Source organism: Tachysurus fulvidraco, chromosome 11, assembly GCF_022655615.1.
Source record: "Tachysurus fulvidraco isolate hzauxx_2018 chromosome 11, HZAU_PFXX_2.0, whole genome shotgun sequence".
Classification (NCBI taxonomy): domain Eukaryota; kingdom Metazoa; phylum Chordata; class Actinopteri; order Siluriformes; family Bagridae; genus Tachysurus; species Tachysurus fulvidraco.
Window position 1 is genome coordinate 13071665 of NC_062528.1, and position 19683 is coordinate 13091347.

General features: G+C 39.2%; 1 protein-coding gene across 8 annotated transcripts in view; it reads left to right on the plus strand.

Moving 5' to 3' along the window:
- The window catches only part of tfdp2 (transcription factor Dp-2), a 35418-nt gene that overhangs the window by 14170 nt on the left and 1565 nt on the right, over positions 1-19683 (plus strand). For 5 of the 8 annotated variants that reach the window (XM_027147891.2, XM_027147895.2, XM_027147890.2 and 2 more), the window contains 10 exons: positions 3243-3331; positions 6504-6634; positions 6976-7023; positions 8397-8429; positions 11856-12018; positions 13755-13904; positions 14835-14903; positions 17726-17877; positions 18133-18299; positions 19474-19516. In XM_027147891.2, the coding sequence (XP_027003692.1) occupies positions 3243-3331; positions 6504-6634; positions 6976-7023; positions 8397-8429; positions 11856-12018; positions 13755-13904; positions 14835-14903; positions 17726-17877; positions 18133-18299; positions 19474-19516 (1045 nt within the window). Of the gene's footprint in view, positions 1-30; positions 161-3242; positions 3332-6503; positions 6635-6975; positions 7024-8396; positions 8430-11855; positions 12019-13754; positions 13905-14834; positions 14904-17725; positions 17878-18132; positions 18300-19473; positions 19517-19683 lie in introns of those variants that run through there. The other 3 variants (XM_047820709.1, XM_027147892.2, XM_047820710.1) reach the window with 3 other exon arrangements.

Genomic DNA, 19683 nt, shown 5'->3' on the forward strand with positions numbered 1-19683 from the left:
GTGTGTGTGTGTGTGTGTGTGTGTGTGTGTGTGTGTGTGTGTGTGTGTGTGTGTGTGTAAGACTAAGAACGAATCTTGAGTAGTGGACTTATGAAAGACAAGCAGAAAGAGAGAAAGCTGGATATGGACGTTCTGCTCGTTCCTCATCAAAAACAAGCAGGTAACGTAGTCAGTCATGTGTAGGCAGATTACTGCATCCAGACAAACACTTTCGAGGTAGCGCTATGTTCAGTATTTATAAGAGGGGGTTAAAGTTGTGTATCAAGTCATTTGCAGGCTTGTGCACTAAATATCTGGGATCTAGGTTCACAACATTGCTGTTATAGTTGTTTGTGTTTCCTGCTTCATCTTTACTTGTTTTATCGTTTTGAGAAATCACTGTTAAAACTGTAGGATTTCTTTGTTGTTATTTAAATGTGTAGATGTATAATTTAGGCTTTGTGTGAGAGTGAGCGTATGTGTGCGCACGTGTGTCTCTGCTGGGGCCGAAGCTCAGCTGTATTCTAATGAAGCACTGCTCATTGTTACCCTATAGAGCCGAGGCTCCGATACATTCCTCTGCTGAGACCCTGGCTTTTGTGTGTGTGTGTCTGTGTGTGTGTCTGTGTGTGTGTCTGTGTGTGTGTCTGTGTGTGTGTCTGTGTGTGTGTCTGTGTGTGTGTCTGTGTGTGTGTGTGTCTGTGTGTGTGTCTGTGTGTGTGTCTGTGTGTGTGTCTGTGTGTGTGTCTGTGTGTGTGTCTGTGTGTGTGTCTGTGTGTGTGTCTGTGTGTGTGTCTGTGTGTGTGTCTGTGTCTGTGTGTGTGTGTGTGTGTGTGTGTGTGTGTGTGTGTGTGTGTGTGCTACCATCCGTCCCAGCTGTGCACTCACAACCCTGGCACTCATGTCACAGCTTTGTCTTCTTTATCTCACACAGCAAGTATTTTATTCAGCTACATAATAAGTCATTTATCCTTGTGAAGTTCAACTCAAACTGAAGTTCAACCGATTTCATGATAACCAATTCCCAATCTGCTAATAATTAAATTCCAAAGCACAATGAAATTCAAAGTCACACAATTAAAATGCAATAAAGGAAGAAATAATTAGATTTGTAGATTGAAACGTTAACGTAGCTGTGACGCTCTTGATGATTATTAGTGATTCATATTGACAGGAAAGGTGACCTGAGTCCGTCAATAAAGATAAATGGCAAAACATGCTCTATGTAAAGAATAAAACATGCCAGAGCTATTATTCGAAAAAGATGAGCATTACATGCTGTATATTCCTGTTACAGTTAACCGTAGTGTTTTAGAAAGATAATCAGATCTGAGAATTTACAGGTGCTGTGGTAAAATAAAAAAAAACTACAGAAACGCACTGCTAAACTTCAAAGCAACTCATCTGCACATTTTACTACAAATACAGTCTGTGTCAATGCCCTGTGTCACACATACAGTTCGCTGCATTAGGAGTTTCACAAAAACAACTTTTTTGTATTGTTAATTCTGAGATTGAAACATACAGACTGGAGACGAAAGAAATGTGCAAAGTTGCTATAATTCTAAAGTAATAACAGGAGCTAATGTGTTTTTTCAAGCGTTTCATAGCCTTAAATATAATTGTAAACAGTAAATAAATAATTGTTAGCCCTGAGAACCTGCCGTGGTATACGACAGTAAAGCATTTCAGGACATGGAGATATAGGAAAGTAACTTTTAATCTGATCTTAGATTTTTTTTTAACTATGAGACAGATTCATGTACAAACTTTAAGCACAGTGTTCATTATGTGTTCATGCTTATTAACTTTTTAATATGGCTTCAGGTACAAGTGCATTCATTCATTTGGCTTTTTGTTAGTCTCCCTTATCCGGATTTCTGATCTTTCCATCAGTAGCCTAGAGCTTTAACCACAGAGTCACCATTGCTCTGTATAAATGCAGCTACACAATGACATGCAGCGGCAGTATGCAGTTTATTATGTGCTAGATTTGCCATTTAGATTGTAGTTCAATGATGATAGATGAATGTTATTACAGCAGAAAATGGCCATTTTCGAGAAGTAGCTCTTTATTTTCCCACGTGCACCTGTAGGCAGCACCTGGCAACCCGAGTTGAAATCCAGGCCATCGTATCCATGTACAGCACTAGTGTGGTAGTGATCGTCACACGACGTGATGACGTGCAGTGAGTACGGTATTAGTAATCGAGGCGATTTCTGTTAAAGAGATGGACTTGGCAGTACCAGGCTGGTTTAAGTATTTCAGAAACTGTTCTAACTTCCTGTAATCCTCACACACAATGGCCTCTAGAGTTTTACACACAGTAGCGTACCAAAAAAATAAAACATCCATTGAGACGCATTGAGGTCCCACAAAGAGTGGCCAGACGAGTTTAATCTGACAGGAAGTTTACAGTATTTACACAATTTGAGATGTTTTAAAAAAAAACTATGGTATTGTGGTGTGTCAGTGTATCATAAGGTTGATATTATTGTCTCATTTCCCAGCCCAGTCTGAACTCTAGTAATTTTCATTTATTATTGTCTGCATTGTCGTATGAGGTTTTGTTGTGTAGTCTGTGGATGTGTATGGTATCTGATGATGAATGCCCAACATGTACAGTATTTTCTCTCTTGCATGCTTCTAGGACAGTTTGCATTGCCTTGCATTCATATTCAACAGTCTTGAGGGTATTTGCATTCCCATTCAGATACAGAGCCCCTGAGAAAAATGAACTCTTTTTGCACTTTAGGCACGTCACATCCACTGGTTGCGTGTGTATCTTATTGAGCCACACTGAGCCTTTTCACTGTTATTGTGCCTCCCACACCAGTCAAATATGCTCTTTTAGATGCATGTTAGGACATGTTTTTGTTTTTTAAATGTCATTTGCAAAAGGGGTTTCTGTTGATTGTATAGCTCAAATGCAGTTTCCCTCTAAACTCTTCTGAGCTCTGGCTGAGCCGTCAGTCGCCGAGCGTCAGGCTTTCAGATTAATGGAACTCTGTTATTCATTCATTCATTCATTCATTCATTCATTCATTCATTCATTCATTCATTCATTTATTTATTTATTTTTAATTATTTATTATTATTTTATTATTATTTATCTTTAAAAATCATATTGTGGCCATGTATTTGAATCTAATACTTGTTTTAATATTCATCATAGCCAGAACTCTACTGTGGTGTTCATTCTGTATTGGTTATAGACATCAACATGACCTTTTTTCTGGTTGTTGTCGTTTTCTGTTTGCAGGCAACATTTCTCTTGTAGCATCACCCAACTATAGCCCTGTCACCAAGATCACTTTAGGAGCAGTGAACTCTAATGTTGGAGCCCCGATGGTGAGTCAAGTCAAGAAGCTTTTATTGTCATTTCAACCATATATAGCTGTTGCAGTACACAGTGAAATGAGACAACGTTTCTCCAGGAACATGGTGCTACATAAAACAAAGACAGGGCTAGGACTTAGTAAGTAGTCTTAGCCACATAAAGTGCAACTGTGCAACCTCGTGCAAACTGTGCAAGACAAGACAGTGCAGGACATTACAAACAAGACAGTGCAGGACAAAAGTCAGTGCAGACAAAAGGTTACAAGACAATACACAAAATACAAAAAAGATTGTACACAAAAGACAGTAAACAAAAAACAATGCCGACCGACCAGTGTCAATACTGTATGTAAATACTGTAAGTTCAGACAATATTGCGTGCAGTAATACTAGAATGAACAGTTTCTTAGCAGCAGGTCCCTGAGATAGTGTATAAGATTGTGCAAAAACAGCAACAACTGAAATATTGTGCAGTATGTGCAACATGACTGAAATGTTAGACAGTGTGTGCAAAGAGCAAAAAAGTAAAAAAGTGTGCAAAACAGTTTGTAAACAGTAAGCATCTAAACAGTTTGATGAATGTAAGCAGCATGTAAACAAGTTGATAGATTTATATTAGAAGTGTGCGTATGTGTTGTAGGTCTGTGCAGTCCATACAGATGACGTGTGTATGTTGTGCTCAGTACAGTTCAGTTCAGTTGTTAAGGAGTCTGATGGCTTGTGGGAAGAAACTGTTACACAGTCTGGTTGTGAGGGCCCGAATGCCATTTTCCAGACGGCAGGAGGGTGAAGAGTGTGTATGAGGGGTGTGTGGGGTCATCCACAATGCTGTTAGCTTTGCGGATGCAGCATGTGGTGTAAGTGTCCATGATAGAGGGAAGACAGACTCCAATGATCTTCTCAGCTGTCCTCACTATCCGCTGCAGGGTCATGCGATCCGAGATGGTGCAGTTCCCAAACCAGACAGTGATGCAGGTGCTCAAAATGCTCTCAATGGTCCCTCTGTAGAACATGGTCAGGATGGGGGGAGGGAGATGTGACTTTCTCAGCCTTCGTAGGAAGTAGAGACCCTACTGGGCTTTCTTGGTGATGGAGCTGGTGTTGAGTGACCAGGTGAAGTTCTCCGCTAGATGAACACCAAGAAATTTGGTGCTCTTGACGATCTCTACCGATGATCTGTCGATGTTCAGCAGAGAGTGGTCACACTGTGCTCTTCTGAAGTCAACAACCATCTCTTTAGTTTTATCAACATTCAGAAACAGGTTGTTGGTTCTACACCAGGTAGCACCTCCTCTCTGTATGCTATGATGACCAGTCATCTGCTGGTAAACTGTTTTGTTCATGCGGATGCTTTGAGCTAACAGGCTTGTCCTTAGTTCTGCAGCAGCCAACTTCTTTCCCCACATCAGCAAAAATACAATATTGTAACCACTATAATAATATGTAAATATGTTCCTTTCAGTGGGTCACCGTATTTGACCTTGCGTCATAGGCTGGTGAGGCTTTTGTTGGTGTTAAGGTCTGTCCTGTCTGCAGCAATTAGGCTTGAGTACCAATTTGTTGTCAGTTAAATATTATTAAAAGACCTAGATTTGAGACAGTGACAAACTGTACACACTCCTTCGTGTAGTGTCCTTTTGTGTTGATGTATTCATTTTTATTTAAGTCATACTGTGGACTTTTGAGTTTGATTATACATTAATTTTTCTCAAAAAGAATTAATGTATAAAGTACAATTTAGGCTTGCACTTTATGCAGGTCATTAAAAAGGCTGCATGCAGGGGCAAGGGCAAAAAGCACCTGATTCCCTGTGTATAAATTTTGCAATGGATAACGCTCCATGGGTAGCCTTGCAGGAGTGCAAATAACACTGTACCGCGCCCCGTCACAGAATTAGTGGCATTTTATATGCAAATATTGATGACTGTCAGTAAAATTTTGTGCCTGATTTGAGGGGTGCCAATAATTCTGGATTCGATTGTTTAGTCATGGTTTTAATCCCAGTTATTGCAGAACACTCTGTGGCCAGCAGGGGGCATTGACGCATAGAGATCTGTCGGCCAGCTGTGTGCTTGTGTGCAGTGTTGTGTTGAGGCACTGAATTATGTATATATGCAGGATGGAAGTGGAGGACAGGGGGAACAGGCAGCAGAGGGTTCAGTGGGGACACTGTGAGAAAGAGTGAGGAGGAGGAGGAGCATGCTTAAAGAGAAAAATGAAAGAACTCTGATAAGCAGGTGGATAGAACAATGTGCCATGGAGGAGGTCAGGAAGGGGATTTTTTGAAAAACAGGTTGGAGGAGCATCATAAACCTTGTTTAAGCTTAGTTAGTAGAGAACAGATCTATGTGTTTTGATCCATTTATGAGCTTGTTGGTCAGTTACTGATAATATGCATGACACATTTACAAGCCTACACAGCACAGAGCACGGTTGCCAATAGCATGGCCCTCTGTACTGTATGCTAGGCAAAGAGATGAAGGGACAGCGAGAGGTGAGGATAGCAGGAATGGCAAGGAAGGACAGAGGGAAGGCAGGGAAGACACATGCAACATGAATGTGACAGACGATTCGTTAAATGTGTCCTTGGTAGGCTGCAATCCCTGTTGATCATAAATCCATGAATGTGGACTCGATATATAAGAGCATGTGTGTTAGAAGTGACAATCTGTACATGTGGGTATATATAAAGATGCGATTACATAATATATAAATTTGCATATTTATTTGGAAGGACACTCATTTGCTGCATTAACAAAATAATACATTCTAAAATGCTTCAAAAGCTTTCGTGAAATAATACCGCAAAAGCACCTTAAACTAATTTAAATTAAATAAATAAATGTAATACTTAACAATAATCGCTTTTATTGGCTTCTATCTGGGAAAACTACATCATTTCATCTTTATTATGCAGACTATTTTTTAATCCAAAATATTTTTCAGTGCTGATTTAAAAAAACAACAACAACATTATAATACGTACAGTATATAAAAGTGCATTTATCAGCAACCTTTCAAGAAAGATCTGACATGTAAGAATTGATCATATTTCTAGGTTGTGTGTCCATATTGTCCTCTTATGGTATATATTGATATAGATTGAAAGACTATATATTCTATATTTGGCTCAGGTTATTCTTATCCTCTTCCTCTCCGTCTCTGTTTTACTCTTTTTCTGCAGATTATAAGCACCCCTCAGAGGGTGACTCACCCAGGAAGTATCCTGATCGGCAGCCCTTTCACGCCACACACTACACCTGCTGCCATGGTTACACAAACATGCCCTCCAGAGGGCAACGAATGGACCCCAGGGTGCGTGCACTCTCTCCCCCACATAAACGCATCAACTTGGCATGCTCATGAATTCCCAGATGTATGAAACATCTATAGAGATGAGAGTGGGATTATTAAATGAAGTGTCTGAGACGAGGGCTCATAAGATCAGACCTACTGTTAGTAGAATATTATGGCATTTCTTTGGAACATTACAGCTGGTATTGTATTGTATAGTAATATGCTACTGTATACTACTATATATTTTATAGATTTGACACTAAAATACAAGACAGTGGTTTGTTATGCCGTTTTCGATTTCTTATTGCTCCTGAATGTCTTATAGTTTCTCAAACGGCCCCTCGATTTCTCTCTTATAGGAACAAGAAACGAACACATGACTTTATAGACTCTTATTACTCAGACAGGTGAGTGATGGTTCATCAGATATAATTAAGGTCCTTTCTGTAAAGATACACTAATCTCTACTAAAATGTGTGGGAGCTAGAAGAACACGGTGCCTATTTTGCACTCCCCATCTTAGTCTCCGATTTGAAATGACTGGTTTTTGTATCATATGGTTTGAAATAAAGAGAGAAGCCTATAAGCATGGCCTCGCTTATGAAACCCTCTTTAAGGGATGGAGAGAGGATGTGTGCCATCTCTTAAGTTTCACTAATGTTTTTTTTTGTTTGTTTGTTTGTTTTAACATGGATTCATATTAAATGTATTAAGTGCTTAAAAGGAAATCATGCTGTTCCAAAAAATCGATTCGGGGCTTTTTAAAACATTTGCCTTTAAATATATGAATTTATATTAATGCTTAACCTGTACATTGTTGCCTGTACAAACTACTCATGGAGCTTTTATTTTTATATCTTTAAGAATGCTGCGTGGATATATATATTTTACTAAATTTGGTCAATATTTTTCCAGTATTAATTATTGTTTCACAGCCAATGACTGAACATGTGATTCCTATATAAGTGACCTCTTAAGTATTTAATATATTCTATGATGATGTTGATGATGATGATGATGATGATGATGATGGGAACACAGTGGCTTAGTGGTTAGCATGTTTGCCCGGTACCCTCAGGGTTGGGGGTTCGATTCCTTGCGTGTGTGTGTGTGTGTGTGTGTGTGTGTGTGTGTGTGTGCCCTTTGATTGGTTGGTGCTCTTTTCAAGGTGTCCCCTGGGATACATTTTAGACTCCCTGTGCCTCTACATCTGTAATCGCTACAGTAAACACAATGACTGATTTATGAAGCATAACCATAATATGAATTATGCTAAATCTCCTTAACTTTGGAGATTTCTACTACATGCTTCAGTTGCATGTACGTAAAGAAATTGTTGTCTCTGCCTCGTCTCATTAAATCAGCATCATCTTGAATGCATTATTACCAAGAAAAGCAGGATGATTAGAGTATGTTACTTCAATTTTATTTAGTTTACGTTATCAAATCATGACTTGTGCAAAATTCTTTTTTTTATTTTTTTATTTGAATGTATCATTATTGTATTATTTTCTTTTTACAAAAATTTGTTTAATATTGTATTTTAAACAGATGTACAATGGTATATATTGGTGGTTATTATTATTATTATTATTATTATTATTATTATTATTATTATTATTATTATTATTACTCTTTGATACGTGGCACTTTATTTCCATTAGTCAGACGTTTGTACAGCATACCGGTATACCATAAAGACTTGTCTGTAATGATTATTCACACGTAGCCGAATGGGTCGTATATCGTGTTTTAATAGCTGTGTATGTGTGTGACACAGGGATGGACTGTGCTCCAGTGACTCCTCATCAAGGTATGCAAGCTGTTTTCTCACTAAACACTCATATCAGTCTGATCTAGTCTCTGTATATGATGATTGCTGAGTAGATGCTGAGCCGGAAGGCTGAGGAGTGAAGCTGCATATTCACTGGTTCTCACTGTACACCACACACACACACACACACACATACATACATACACACGCACACACGCACACACACACACACACACACACACACACACATACATATACATACACACGCACACACATACATACATACATACATACACACACACACACACACACAGACACACACACACATAACACTTGCTATGACTTGCTTTACATCCTGCTACTTTGCAAAAACAATTTTTCTCTGATACTGAATATACTTATACTTAAGAAAATGGCTGGTGGCATGACCGAGGCAACACTTTTGTATTACTGTAAGGTTTTATCTAAAGGAAGGTTCCTGGCTGTGTAGTTGGATAGCTGCATTTCCTGATTAGCATGCACCCTGCTGAGGTGCTGCAGAGCTGTGTATTGATTTAGAAAGAAGACAGGAGTGGTTGGTGCTGGTGGTAGAAGCATGACATGCTTTGCGAGTAGTAGCTCTGCATTCAGGTTTAAATTGGGAGGGAAAGCCTATTAATATTCTCTCCTTGTTCATATATTTCTGTCTAATTAAGACATAGGACAAAATCACAGCTTTCTGTTCACTGTGCTTTCTTGCTACATGAATTAAAACATGCCCTGTACAGTGTGCCCAATAAGATGGCATTTATCCTCTGCCATGCAAGCATACAGAAATTCTCGTTTGTCCAGATTGTTTAACAAATGTGGCATCTCGACAAGACTGAATTTGTTTTGAATACTGTATGTAAATAGTAGGAAAATGGCACATCGCACAAAGTATTGGCACATCGCGAGTATCGTGAGGTTCATTTTTACAGCTCTAATGGTGGCCAGCCTGAATACTCAGTAAATTATTCAGTGCATAGTTAAAGTAAGCTGTGTGTGTGTCTGTGTGTGTGTGTGCGTGTGTCTTTTTTGTGTGTTTGTGCACAATCACACAGGCACATATAGTTTCAGGATGCACTGCCTTATGTTAACAGACACACACTCACACAGACTTAGAGTTATACAATGTAATGTCAAATATGAAAGATTTCATTTATTGTTGCATTCAAACACGCACACGTGCCCTGCTTCACCTCACTCCCTTGTCTCCACCCATTAGCCGTACATGAGCAGATGTGTCTTCTTGTAGAAGGTCAGTTGCCTCTCACTCCGTTCTCTCTCTCATCCCCTCCCCCTTCTCTGAGACGGCACTTCCTCGGTTCATCACAGGAGGAGAGAGAGCCTCGCTACTGTTGCTACGGAGAAATGTGGTTTTCAGAGTAGCATACATTTTCACACACTCACACGTGTGTGTGTGTGTGTGTGTGTGTGTGTGTGTGTGTGTGTGTGTGTGTGTGTGTGTGTGTGTGAGCGAGAGAGAGAGAGACAGAACTCGTGTCTCACTTGACACACTTCAAATGTCCTTCTCTTGCACTACTACAAACCATCCATATACATCTTCTCATTACTGCCAGTATTGTGAGTCTGGCGTCTGGAACTAATCTTTGCTGACAATCGAGTCTCTGAGCTGCTTGTGTGAAGCACCCCAACCCCCACTGCCACACCGAGCATGCTCAACAGGAGTTATATAATTCACCGCTCACTGCAGCGCTCACTTGAAAGCTGTATTTTATTTATACACTTCCTCTAAATGAGAGAAATTCAGAGAGAAATCAGATGAATGTGAATGGATTCACTCGCTTTAATTCACAAAGCAGACTCGTAAATAGACCCATTCTCTGTTTTATACCTAAATTAATTTGTGTTGGTTACAAATGCATGTTTATACTATAAAATCACAAAAACTGGGCTAATCCATGTGTAATCCATGAAGCCAATTTATTTTTCTCAATAAAATATTTGTGTATCTATCAATACATTTCAATATATCACAAGATAAAAAATGAGTTGTGTATTAAAGTACCGCTTATATTATATTACTGCTCCTAATCCTAGCATACTGTTGTATTAGCTTGTGAAAACAACTATGGCTACAGACATCAGGAAGCAGGAACCAGAAGATTCTCTCCAAACTTTACAATACTGATGGCAAACGGCTGGTAAACAAAAACGTTACACTGTCCTAAATCCACCAAATAAAAATACTGTTCCTAATACCACAAACACGTCCTCGTAACCGTGTCATACCGCGTCAGTTGGTAAAACGAAGAAGAAAACACAATGAATCAAAAATTGCTACAGCATTTGGCAAGTTTATTGCTGCAGACACATGATGTGTGTTGAAGAATACAGGATTCAAAATACTATGCAAAACTACATTAATTGAATCTTTACATAAGGAAAATTTAACGGCTTGTTGTGAAGCTACAAAATCCTATTTCCTCTAACACGTACAGTATTACAGTTCTGACACTCTATCGACATATTCCACAGGCTTTATACCAAAGTATATATTTCCTTAAGCCTTAGCTTATGACTAGCAAGTTGGCATGGAAAATGTGTTACTGTTATATTGCTTGCATGATAGTGTTCACTTGATTAGCTAGCAGAATTTCTAAGATTTATGATGCACTAGAGCATCTATTTGGACTGTGGTTAACATGTAGGATTTGGGAATGAATCTCAAGCCACAGTTGGACTGTTAAGATGTACTTTTATCCATCAATGATGAATAAAGTTTATAGTCAGGACGCATAAACCAATTATCCTCTGTGTGAGCTACTTTATCCAGCGAGATTATCTAGTTATCTCATAATGACAGCAAGCACTGGTGGAAATTGTTCCAAAAAGGATAGACAACGAAGCCCCAAATGTCTCCTGTGGCATGGTCCAAGTCTTAGTAAAGCAGTCCTCTAATGGCAGTGGAAGGGGAGACCCTGCTCAGATGTTGAAGGATGTTTCATGTTCCTCTCTAACACTTGCAGAAAGGCTTTTTTTGCACATCCAGGTCCTCTTGAATGATTATGTAATTTATGAGTATCCACTTGTGAGCACAATATCCTTCAGCTTCCTCCCACTCACTGTGCCTCTCTGCCATTTGTTGGCATTGGCTACAGGATGTGCGATAGCACGATCTGCGGTAGGAGAATGCTTTGGGTCAGGAGTAGTGTTCTGGGGTCTACCAAAAAAAAAAGCAGCTTGTATTTAGTAGGCGCTGTGTGTGAATTTTCCTGAAAGTAGCCAGGGATTTAGTGATCAGCTCAGTCATCATTCTACCTCAGATTGACGTGAAAGCTGCATTAATCACTTAATTTCCACGATCCCTTAGGAAAACTGTGCTGTTTATTTCTTTTGGGCTTCTAATTACACCCCAACTAATATTTACAAACTGCTTCTTTAATATTTTGTTCTTTTTGCTTTTTCTGTGTCTGTCTGCAGTAAGAGAATGAAGAAAGTTGATAAGAAAGGAAAGGGGCTCAGGCATTTCTCCATGAAGGTGTGTGAGAAGGTGCAGATGAAGGGCACTACATCCTACAACGAGGTGGCTGATGAACTAGTGGCAGAGTTCACTCACGCCAGCAACCTCGCATCTACAGATTGTGTAAGTACCGTGCATGCACAGAGGGGGCAGTAACCGATATACAGTGTGTGAACACCTCATGCCTGTATAATTTTCTGTCTTAAATCGACATGAAGCAAGAAAAGATTTTAAGAACAATCCAGGCAAATTCTAATAATCTTCAATTCATCACATAGACAAATTGACTGGTTTTCTTCCTCTGATTTGTCTGCTGCTTGTTCCAGGCATCAAAAAGCTTTCAAGGTCAATTATAAATACAGGGTGTTTGTTCACCATTTACAGATCTAACAGCCTGTCTGTTTTCAGAGCCATATAGATGCCACTAAGTCTCCTAATGTTTAGAATGGAAATTAACCCACACACAATCATAACAAATAGATCCCTTGTGTAAAAGATCAATAAATTGGTTGTTTTGATCAGTGGGGAAATGAGCAGCTTTATGTAAAGCCCTTCACCTTTATTAGGGAATATTGCTTAAAGTATTTTTGTTCAATTTTTATCTAGATAGGAAGTCTTGAGCACCTTGTTTCTTAAAATACTGCCTTTCAACACACTAACCTCACCCCTGGCCCAATGCTGCAAATTCTGTTTGACAGACTGTTCTTTGTTACTTCTTGTGGCCTCTTCACCCTCGACCATGAAAATTCCTAAAGGTCCACAGAATTTAACCTATACTTTGTCAGAACAGTTCCACCCACTGTAGACCTGCAGCTGCTGATCTATCACCAGTCACGTTCATACGGAGCTCGACACAGCTTCAGAGCTGTGTCTAGCTTGTGCCATGAGCTCCTTGTGTTACTCTTAGTGCCGTCTCAGATCAGTTATTTGGCAGGGATAAATGTGAGACCTGCAAGGAAGTGTCCTTTCTCGCAAGACATCTGGAGGTTGGAGGTGTGTGTGATACTGTAAATGAATAAATGAGCAGAGATTGATGGAATTACATAATGTCTTCTTTATTTCAAAATAAAAATGTGTCAAGCATATTAAACTAAAAAGCATTCGTTTAAATTAAACTTGAGTTGGTATTAACTCTAGCCTTAGCATTGACTTGCTTCATGTTTCATCTCCAGATATATATTAATGTATTATGAGGCTGATAGTTTTCTTTGCTCTAGATGTTGTACCAAAAAAAATTTTTTTTTAATAAATAAATAACTAGCACATCTAATTTTGAACGGACTTATGAGTTTAAATCAAACCCAATTCAATTTGTGTTAGTTGTCAAACAGGTTAATAACAACAACCAGACTAATAATTATATACATATGTGTAAATATAATAATAATGGCATGTTGTAATTTCTATCGCTTTAACAAAATGAATTTTAAAAAAGAAAGAAATAAACACCGATTTTATTGACCCATTTTTCAGAACCAGTTCATGAGTGTATTCCCAGTTATAATAATATAAAATAAAGACAGCTTAGAGTAGTCTGAGTTTTTGATTTTTGTTTTTCTTTTCTTTATTTTTTTTAATATAGTGTAAATACTTTCCGCTATTAGTTCTGACAGGACTCCTGATGTTGACTAGACTGGATTTTAATCCCTTTACTGGAATGTTAAAAGTGTAATTAAAAAAGATTTACCTGCAGGTGCCGGAAGCAGCTCAGGTCTAAGAGGGGGTGAGAGAGGCTGTTTTTTTTTTGTTTTTGTTTTTTTTTTTGTTTTTTTTTTTACAGAGAAAAAGTGAAAAGAAAACAGGAAAACAAGAGTGCAGAAAAGGTGTTTTCATAAAATGCTATGTGTGTTTTCTACAAGCAGCAGGCGTACGATCAGAAAAACATCCGCAGGCGGGTGTATGATGCACTGAATGTGTTGATGGCCATGAACATAATCTCCAAAGAGAAGAAGGAGATTCGGTGGATTGGCCTTCCCACTAACTCAGCACAGGAATGTCGCAACCTGGAGGTGGGTTTGAGGGAGACTTTTGTCATTAGAAACTTCAGTTAAAGCTATGAATGCAAACTCAGAACCACTTCCTATGGGTGTGACATGTAAAATTGCTACACGGTGCTGTTTCTTGTTTCTCTGTGACTTTGACAAGTTGTGGCTGACAATAATGAAACAGTTTCTCTCTGTGCCCTCATTACATCTAATAACACTGACATAGCGTTGATTAGAGCACTTAATGTTCTGTGGCTGTTCACAATGATGTTGCTGTTGTGGGGGAGAGAGAGAGTTTGTGACTGTTACATAATGCTGACACTTTAAGCTCCTTCCATAAATGTTAAACAAACATCTCCTTAGAGAAAACCTCACTATACCAATTTCTTTGTTAAATAACAGCACATTTTTAAACAATTTGTTAATTAGTAGACTTAAATGCTGCTAAATTCTGTGAACGAGAAATGATTATTTATTCAAAATGAGTGTTTTGTGCTTTTTTTATATTCATCAACTCAAGATTTCTGCTTTCAAGCAGTTTCGGTAATGCAGTTTGCACCAGTATAGCATTTGTGTTCACTGCTGTGTGTTTGTATGTGGGTGTTTAAAGAGCCATCTGAAAGCATCTGATGGTGTCATGTCTGATATGATGGCAATGAGAGACAGGGAAAGGAGTCTTTGTGGCAGCCTGTAGAGCAAAATAAAGGGACAATGAGAAGAGGGCTTGAGGCAGCTCTCCCTGCTTTTTATTATATATAAACACAGGGTCCTGCAAAGCCCAGCTATCTCTAAAGCACACACTGCCTTTCACCTGTCTGAATAGCTTTTTATTTTCAATGACATACACATGTCTGTGCATGTGTTAAACTCTGCAAAGCAAACACAAGGAGTAGATTCACTGAAATTTACATGTTCCATCTTAGTTTTTTGTGAATGTGTCTTTGTGTATTTCAGTTGGAGAAGCAGAAGCGGCTAGAAAGAATTCGGCAGAAAAGAAGCCAGCTAGAGGAGCTAATTCTACAGGTTTGTACTAACATAGACCATATGTACATTTGTACATTTTACCTACATACACACATACACACACATGCACACGTGTGTGTACGTGTGTGTGTACGTGTGTACGTGTGTGTGTGTGTGTGTGTGTGTGTGTGTGTGTGTGTGTGTGTGTGTGTGTGTGTGTGTGTGTGTGTGTACGTGTGTGTGTACGTGTGTGTGTACGTGTGTGTGTACGTGTGTGTGTACGTGTGTGTGTGTGTATACGTGTGTGTGTGTGTGTGTGTGTACGTGTGTGTGTGTACACGTGTGTGTGTGTGTACACGTGTGTGTACACGTGTGTGTACACGTGTGTGTGTGTGTGTGTGTGTGTGTACACGTGTGTGTGTGTGTGTGTGTGTGTGTGTGTGTGTGTGTGTGTGTGTGTGTGTGTGTGTGTGTACACGTGTGTGTGTGTGTACACGTGTGTGTGTGTGTGTGTCCGTGTGTGTGTGTGTGTACACGTGTGTGTGTGTGTGTACACGTGTGTGTGTGTGTGTATACACGTGTTTGTTTTGTGTGTGTGTATACACGTGTTTGTTGTGTGTGTGTTTACGTGTTTGTTGTGTGTGTGTATATATACACGTGTTTGTTGTGTGTGTGTTTACGTGTTTGTTGTGTGTGTGTGTATACACGTGTTTGTTGTGTGTGTGTGTATACACGTGTTTGTTGTGTGTGTACGTGTGTGTGTGTACACGTGTGTGTGTGTACACGTGTGTGTGTGTGTGTACACGTGTGTGTGTGTGTGTACACGTGTGTGTGTGTGTGTACACGTGTGTGTGTGTGTACACGTGTGTGTGTGTGTACACGTGTGTGTGTGTGTGTACACGTGTGTGTGTACACGTGTGTGTGTGTGTGTACATGTGTACGTGTGTGTTTACACGTGTGTGTGTACGTGTGTGTTTACACGTGTGTGTATGTGTGTACGTGTGTGTTTACACGTGTGTGTATGTGTGTACGTGTGTGTTTACACGTGTGTGTACGTGTGTGTGTGTGTACACGTGTGTGTGTGTGTACGTGTACACGTGTGTGTGTGTACGTGTACACGTGTGTGTGTGTGTACGTGTACACGTGTGTGTGTGTACGTGTACACGTGTGTGTGTGTGTGTGTGTACACGTGTGTGTGTGTGTGTGTGTGTGTACACGTGTGTGTGTGTGTGTGTGCACGTGTGTGGGTGTACGTGTGTGGGTGTGTGTGTGTACACGTGTACACGTGTGTGTGTGTGTGTATACGTGTGTGTGTGTATACGTGTGTGTGTGTATACGTGTGTGTGTGTATACGTGTGTGTGTGTGTGTACACGTGTGTGTGTACACGTGTGTGTGTGTGTGTGCGTGTGTTTGTGTGTGTGTGTGTGTGCGTGTGTTTGTGTGTGTGTGCGTGTGTTTGTGTACACTAACATGTGTGTGTGTGTGTGTGTGTGTGTGTGTGTGTATACGTGTACACGTGTGTGTGTGTGTGTGTACACGTGTGTTTGTGTGTACACGTGTGTTTGTGTGTGTGTACACGTGTGTTTGTGTGTGTGTGTGTGTACACGTGTGTTTGTGTGCATGTGTTTGTGTGTGTGTGCACGTGTTTGTGTGTGTGTGTGTACACGTGTGTTTGTGTGTGTGTACACGTGTGTTTGTGTGTGTGTGTACACGTGTGTTTGTGTGCATGTGTTTGTGTGTGTGTGCACGTGTTTGTGTGTGTGTGTGTACACGTGTGTTTGTGTGTGTGTGTACACGTGTGTTTGTGTGTGTGTGTACACGTGTGTTTGTGTGTGTGTGTGCATGTGTTTGTGTGTGTGTACACGTGTGTTTGTGTGTGTGTGTACACGTGTGTTTGTGTGCATGTGTTTGTGTGTGTGTGCACGTGTTTGTGTGTGTGTGTGTACACGTGTGTTTGTGTGTGTGTGTACACGTGTGTTTGTGTGTGTGTGTGCATGTGTTTGTGTGTGTGCACGTGTTTGTGTGTGTGTACACTAACGTGTGTAATAATTCAGCTTATTGTATATGAGCTCAGATTGTGATGTCTTGAAAGTGTCTATTAAATTGATGGTGATGATGAAGATGGTGGTGGTCATAGCCATAGTTTTAACAGAATTATTCATGTTGTGGTATATTTTGAGAATAGGGTGATAATTCTTGGATACTGAAATCTAATTCCTGTCTACTTGTGACAAACTGTTTACTAACCAGCTGCCTAGCCGTTAGAGGATATTAAGCATTTCCAGATGGCATATTCATTGATGCTGTTATTTCTTAATTAAGCTAGTAAAGGTTTGTGGGATATTTTTAATAATTTGTTCCGGTACCAATAAATGATCTATTATTGATTTTTATTATATTTTTTTAAATTAAGACCCATTAAGACCTGGAATATGATCCAGTGGATGAAGTCAAAGATATTTCTATTAACCTATCATTAGCACCCATAGCCATGTGTAGAGATGGAACTAACTGAGAGACATAACGTAGGAATTTGGGAAAGGTCACGTCACTGTGCTAATTGATTCTTCACATTACAGCACACTCATTGTATTAATTTTTTCACCAGGGAAGAGGCCCAAGTGGCTTCTCTTTCCCACACCGAAACGTAAAAAGTGACCCACCTGCACAACCTTCTTCCACACACTACATGTGTTAGGAATAAATCATTAATCCCTGTTTTAGTTTGAGGTTATATTTAGTTCTACAGAAAAGTGACCAGTCTGTATTGTCATGTTTGGCTGTAGTGCCACTGGCATATTAAACATCATTCAGTGAAGGCTGTGTGTACGTTACACATGCTACACAATGTACCAACCACTCTATCTTGTCCCTTGAGCAGCAGATAGCCTTTAAGAACCTGGTGAAGAGGAATCAGGCTAATGAAGCGGCTTCAAAATCCCGACCTCCGCCCGGCTCGGTCATTCAGCTGCCTTTTATCATTCTCAATACGGACGTGCACACGGTCATCGATTGCTCCATCTCCAGTGACAAGTACATGTCTCTCTGTCTCTCTCTCTATTTGTCCATGCCATATGTAACTGGATTATAATCTAGAACTCTTTATATGCTCTGAAACTTCAAATATAAGATTCACAAAGAAATAAAATCCATTTCAGCATCTTTTTATTTTCTAAGTCTACCTCTCTAAACTCTTATGACAGTTATCTTTACGTTTCTTGCATTATTCTACCATGTCATTTTTGTGCATGTAGTTTTCACGTACCTCACGACATTTCTTTGTTGCAGATGTGAATACCTCTTTAACTTTGACAACATGTTCGAGATCCATGATGACATTGAGATTCTGAAGCGTATGGGGATGTCTCTGGGGCTGGAGAACGGTACATGCACCGCAGAGAACCTCATTGTGGCCAAGTCACTTGTGCCCAAATCACTAGAGTGTTATGTCACAGGTATGTTGTGCTCTACATCTAAAATACAAGAAGTATATTCAATTCAATTCAATTCAAGTTTATTTGTATAGCGCTTTTTACAATTGACATTGTCTCAAAGCAACTTTACAGAACATAAACATAGAACAAAAGGTTAATATAAAGAATAATAGAAAGATTAATAGAATACAAAATTCAAGATTAATATTAGATATATTTAAATGTGTATGTATTTATTCCCAATGAGCAAGTCTGAGGTGACTCAGGCAGCAGTGGCGAGGAAAAACTCCCATAGATGGTAAAGGAAGAAACCTTGAGAGGATCCTGAGGGGGAACCTCATCCTCATATGGGTGACACTGGAGGGTGTGATTTTATAAATATACAATATATATATATATCTGTTGTCATGTTTGTGTGAAAAATCCCATGCATTTAAAATTGAGTCGGGTCCTCCTTAGAATTCTGAGCTTTAGGTCTTCCAGGAAATGACCAAAAATGGTTGTCTTCAAACGATTTATTCAGACCTACCTCTTCACCAAGCCCTTGAATTAGCTCTTATATAGTGCTCTTTTTTAATTCTTGTGTGTATTTTATTCCATATTTTACCGAACAGTGTTTCAGCTTGATGGTGAGCTTAAGCTCTATAAGTCAATCTGGATAAGAGTGTTTGCTTATTTCTGTAAATTTAAATAATGTGAATATATTTGCTAGCCTATGAGTTCAGAAATGATTCACTCTCACTGCCAGATTTCATGTGCTCTAGTCTGGTGTATCTGAGGATGTGGCTCTATATAGAAAGCTGACATGCATGACTGTATATTTTAAGCCAAAATTGCTGACTGCACCTTTAATGTGTCTAGATTTTTTTTGACACATTTATCAATTTGCATTTATAGCACGATCGCTTTAAGTACAAATAAAATATCCAAAAGAGCTATAATTTGTGCTGGCCTGACTCAAAAAAAACAAGGCATGTAGTTACATTAACAACAGACTTTATTAACCTAAGAATTGAAGGATTAAGTGCAGATCACCACCAAAGTCTCGCACTCAGACTTCAGACTGTTATTCGGAGACTTCAGGTGCTTGGAGTTTGACAAGTTTGTTCTTTTGGTTTTCAGTTATATAAATACAGTTATGAATATTCTTGTTTCTGTATTTATATATCTATTATTTATCTATTTTTATTCCTAGGCATGGCCAAGAAATCGATCAGAACCACTCCCAACTATACAAGGTATATTTCCATCTTTCAGCATATCAGAATCATAATCAGGTTTATTGACCAAGTGTGTTTACACACACAAATAATTTGGTTCCAGCTGTTTGTGACTCTCAAAAGTACAGATGTAAATAACACTACTATACATATTGATTATAATTATTGTCAAGCATAGTTCTGTT